The 4,890-nt window shown below is 42.8% G+C and overlaps 1 protein-coding gene across 1 annotated transcript; it reads right to left on the bottom strand.

Annotated features, from left to right (window-relative positions):
* Positions 1-1,713, bottom strand: LOC128735864 (synaptic vesicle glycoprotein 2B-like). Its single transcript, XM_053830351.1, has 3 exons — positions 1,161-1,713; positions 688-1,096; positions 1-625 (listed from the first exon to the last, which is right to left on the bottom strand). The coding sequence occupies exons 1-3, from the start codon at positions 1,711-1,713 to the stop codon at positions 55-57; spliced, it is 1,533 nt and encodes a 510-aa protein (XP_053686326.1). The 3' UTR covers positions 1-54.
* Between the last annotated feature and the right edge of the window lie 3,177 nt (positions 1,714-4,890).

Here is a 4,890-nt window from a genome sequence, read left to right as displayed (position 1 = left end):
CATTCTAAGTTTCACTGCTAAGACAGATGTCCAATGGAGACCAATAAAACTGCTCTATTTCAACAGGAACGTCAATCCGCAGCTCAAGAACAACACCGCAGACAGCAGATAGAACGTAAGCGGGCAATTCTGCGCCATCAGAAGCCCTATTACCGAACTGGCAGCGAAGCAGCTCAACCGTCCGACCATGTTGACCAGTGAAACGGCCATCCCTCGGACATGGGTCGGAAACAGCGATACCGCCGTAGCATTCACTAGCATTACGCAAATTCCGGCGAACATTATCTCCACGCAGAACAGAATCGCCACCAAATAACTGTTGGCAACAAACTGCAGCAGAATTCCAGCGGTACCGGCCACAAGTGTATTAAAGACCAGCATGGTTTTCCCACTAAATCGAGCTAGCGCTAGTGAAACTACAAAAGTATAGCTAGCTCCAAAACATCCCAAAATGATCGTGTAAATGAACGTTTCCTGTGCTACGTTGTCGTTGCAGACGGCCAGCTGCGTAACATTTGCCGTTTGATTCACCTCCAAAATGGAACATATCAACGTTCCTTCTCCGGAGTCGTCGGAAGAGATTTGATTCATAATGTGTGGGAACCAAAGACCGAGTCCACCGTAACTGAAAGTCAGAAGCATTGAGTTAATTTGTTTACGTTTCCTATTACCTAATCGGCTACTTACATCGCAAAGGCAGTGACGCTGTGCATGCAACAAACCAAAAAGTATAACACCAGAGGAAGTTTGAACAACGGAACAGTTTGGTTCCGCATAGACTTCAGAATGTAGAGTATCCTTCCTCCCGATTGGTTTTGATTTGAATCGCTATCCGGCGATAAGCAGGTCACTTCATAGCCGTCAAATCCTCTGGACTTATTATTAATACTATATAACTTCCTTAATACGTCTAAAGCTTCTTTCGGATGACCCTGGGTTAGCAGGAACTTGGGACTCTCGGGACAGAAACAGTAAGCTATGGCTGCCAAAAAACCAGGCAAGGTGAAAAGAATAAACAGCAGTCTCCAGGGTTTATACACTAGTGAATCCGTTATAGTAAAGCTCCAGTCGTACGACAGCATCCACCAACCCATCACTGGAAGTTAAAGTTTCCATAAATCCACTTGTTCACAGATAAAAAACCAAACTTCAAAACTCACAAGCAACGTACACCACACCGAACGAGGCCATAATGCTGGCATACGATATCATCTGCGTGCGCCTTTCCGCCGTTCCGAACTCACCCAGATACGCATAAACGGCAGCCGACGGTGCCGAGATAAACACTCCGGTGATGAAGCGTAACGTCATCAGCGAGGTAAAGTCGGTAGCGAAGCTGGACGCCACCGAACAAGCGGATGCCGCCATCAGGGCGTACTTGATGACGATCAGCCGACCGCGAGTATCCGCCTGGTAGCCCCAGAAGTAGGCCGACGTCATAATTCCTAGGAAAATGGCACCTCCGATCATGCCCTGTTCGCCGGGATCCAAATCCAGATCGCAGCGACTGGCAGGCAGGATAATGCTCATGCCCATCGCTTCGTTGATCGAGGCCATGATGGAACAACCGGAAAGGATCACCAGCAGGACCTGCGCGCGACCGAAGCCCGTCAGCTGTAGAGCTTCGTCGAAGGAATGTGTCTGTTTCCGGGCATTCTCGCCCGGTGGAGTGATCTTTTCCACTGTGAATATTGTACTGACCGGTGGAGTCATTGTAGCGCTTGCTGGCTTGCTGTGTTCCGACAAGTTCCGACTGGAGATTTCGCAATGAGATCGCGGTGTGAACTGAACGAATTTTTCTTTGCCTGCGGAAGGTAATATTAATTCGCCAATGTGATCGCAACGGTTTTATGGCCGCTTATCGCTCTCGGCTTATCAGCGCACGACGACGCGTTGTGAATTTTGTTTAGACTTGCCATGATGACGAGGCATGCAACGATGACGTTGCACTACTTCGCACAGGATGTTTGTTCCGGTAGAGGAGAACATGACAGTTTAAGGGTTAAAAACGTGTGTTTGATTGATTTATTGCTGGTGTGGGTAGGCAGAATATTCTTATGGCATGTAAAAAGTGCGCGTATTGTATTGTATTGTCATAAGGCCGAGTAGCTTATCTGGCCGCCGCAGGTACACGACCTGCTTCAACTGAGGCTGGATAACATGCTTGATGACTTGAAATAATTTTTGTAAACATTGTGTCACCGAAGCTCAGTCACGTTGAACGCCGAAAATTAAAAGCACTACCAGATATTGACTTTTAATATTGTTATTGTATAGATTTTCAGACTTCACCGCATCAAAAGATGCTGGTAAATTAAATGGAAAAAAGTATAGTCAATCGCAAAATTAAGCATACACACACGGTGAGTTTGAGTGGTTATTATTTGTTTAGTTAGAGTAAAATAACTTTTATATCAGGCGTCACGCGTCCAATTTTAATCGAATGGGATACCTTCTATAGGAGATATATGTGACAAGTCTTATAGTTTGATTTTATCCAAGTGTTTTACTTAATCAAACTAGCACATAACATTGAGTTCCACACGGCGGCGAATGGCTGAAACTACAACTAATTGGCTAGTTGCGCTGTCAGGTTTTCATTACACACCAAATAAGGCTCTTATATGGTTAGATTTCTCTTGATGCTCATATATTTCACTAATCATATGTAGAAGCAAATCTTACAAAAAGTCTTCAGTTAAATAAAAAAAATTACTGCTTTTTGATTCACAAAATTGAACGTTGTGGGTGTTTTATATCAATAACCAACCATGGTGAAGGAATTGATTACCACTAATATAAACGTTGTTGAATTGAGCCGCCATTTACCTTATCTGACTTAATTGACCGTTGTTAACACTCGGTACGTCAAGATGAAGGCAATTCCTCGTTTGAAGAGCCCGCTCAGCAGCCTAAAGACTCAACTATTCTTCGATAGATGGACAGGCTCAATCATAACTTGAGTTGTCGTACGCCTCTTTTTGGGGGTTTCGAATCACAACAATTTGCTCCGTGTATGTATCACAAAAAGGCAATCCTTTTGCCTTTTTGCTACAGTGTAGCATCCGAAGAGTAAAACATACGAACATTTTGTACCGCTTCAATGTTCGCAATCGAGCTAGCTTGAAACGAATACCGGACATGAAGACAAAACGTTTTCCCGTACTCATTGACATTTTTGAAAATGAACACGAGTTGCCTATTAGCGCTTGAGATGATCTCTTCAAAGTGCAAACGAAAGTTGAGCGCACAGTCAAGATTCACTGCTAGAGCACGAATGTTTTTATTCCGTTTCAGTGCGTGACTCGGAACAGAAGAATTGGAAGTAATCGGGGTCAGTTTGCGGTGGAAGACACTAGTTACTAAAATAGGTCAACTAACTGCTGCGGCCTCAATCAAGTGTGTTTTTTTATAGGCATGACAGATATATCTTGACACCGTCTGCGTAAATCACAGACGGCATCCAACTGGTAGCAGTATAGGGAGTTCTTTGATGAACAGTGTAAAGTATTGAGGACCCTAGTTATTGCCTTGAGGAACCGCTGAGAGATCACAATACAGTTCCTTCAGATTCTTCCGTTTAATCCATCTTGTCAAAGCGACAGAAATTCCAAGTTTGTCCATTCGATTGAACAATATTTGGTGGTTGACTCGATCGAAGGCAGCTTTTAGGTCTATATATATATCGTGTCTAATTAACACCTTCTTCCATGCTGTTCAAACAGAACAAAGCAAAGTGCGTTAATTTACTGGTAACTAATCTTCTGGAAAACCCATGCTGATCAACAGATAAGTACTAGCTGAATGCCCGATCTTACTCGGGGTCCTTTTGTTTCTCAGTGACTTGTATATGACAAACCCTTTTTTACTTATTTGAACCTCCACCTTGTCAATGGCCACCCCATCCCGGTCCGTTTTAGATCTCACTCTTTGTACATTTGTACATCTGTCATCGATTCGGCAATTCACGTAATTTAAGATATTATGAGAGTCCTTTTTTCCTCCCCCATTTGTCAATCCCCCAGCGCTGATTCCTTTATGTCAAGTAACATGTGTGATAAGTTTGGTGGAGAACGGTCAAGGCGTTCTGGAGTTCTGGCGGAACATACATTCAAACTCACGTTCCTCGTCCTCCTCCCCTCTCTGGTGGCTTTCACCCAGTCAGCTCTCCTTTCTGTTACGTAGCCAATTAGGCATATGTTTGTGTTCAGAAAATACCTATAACAGACATGTATCCCTTCTCAGTATTCTCCCTCCATAGCCCCACCTTCTTGTTTCCTAAGCCTAACCATTGCGCAACTGCTGTCGGTCTAAATGCAAGAGAAAAATGCAACCCCTTTTACTTATTCGGACCTCCCTCTCTTGCTAGGGATCATATGCCTCCACCTCCGCTTTATTAACCCCACAGTTCTGATTCCCTATATCTAGACCAATGCGCAGTGGTCCAAAGGTGCGAGAAGTAAAACTTTTTCTCTGGCGACTTTTGTTTTCATTTTAGCATTTCGGTTCTGCAGCACTTTTGTACATATAAATACCCCCCCATAATCTGAAAGTATCAAAAAATAATCATGGCTTACTTTGATAAAAATAAAAAAATTACTTTTTTGTGTAAGTAGTTAGAAATATGGTTCCTTCAGCAAAATTGTAAAAATATAACAACAAGAAAATTGCTGAAGAAATTGTATTTCTATCTATGTGGTGCAGAACTATAAAGCATTTTCCTTGAAAGTTCTTTAATGAGTTTTTCATGCTTAGCTTTTTTTGGTTGCATTCATTAAGAACACATTGTTCTAGGCAATTACTAAAGTACTCAACAAACACATTTTTGCAGAAGACCGCAAATCTCTAGGATATTTACTTGCTCTGTTATTCCATATTCAAGCTTTATTT

The sequence above is a fragment of the Sabethes cyaneus genome, chromosome 1 (assembly GCF_943734655.1).
Source record: "Sabethes cyaneus chromosome 1, idSabCyanKW18_F2, whole genome shotgun sequence".
NCBI classification, from domain to species: Eukaryota; Metazoa; Arthropoda; class Insecta; order Diptera; family Culicidae; genus Sabethes; species Sabethes cyaneus.
Note: the sequence above shows the minus strand (reverse complement) of the source record. Positions and strands in the feature narration are given on the sequence as shown.

Coding starts and splice junctions, on each gene's coding strand:
- LOC128735864 (XM_053830351.1), bottom strand. CDS start 1,713: ATGACTCCACCGGTCAGTACAATATTCACAGTGGAAAAGATCACTCCA. Junction 1,097..1,160: donor CGGTGTGGTGTACGTTGCTT/GTGAGTTTTGAA, acceptor TTTAACTTCCAG/TGATGGGTTGGTGGATGCTG. Junction 626..687: donor AGCGTCACTGCCTTTGCGAT/GTAAGTAGCCGA, acceptor TCTGACTTTCAG/TTACGGTGGACTCGGTCTTT.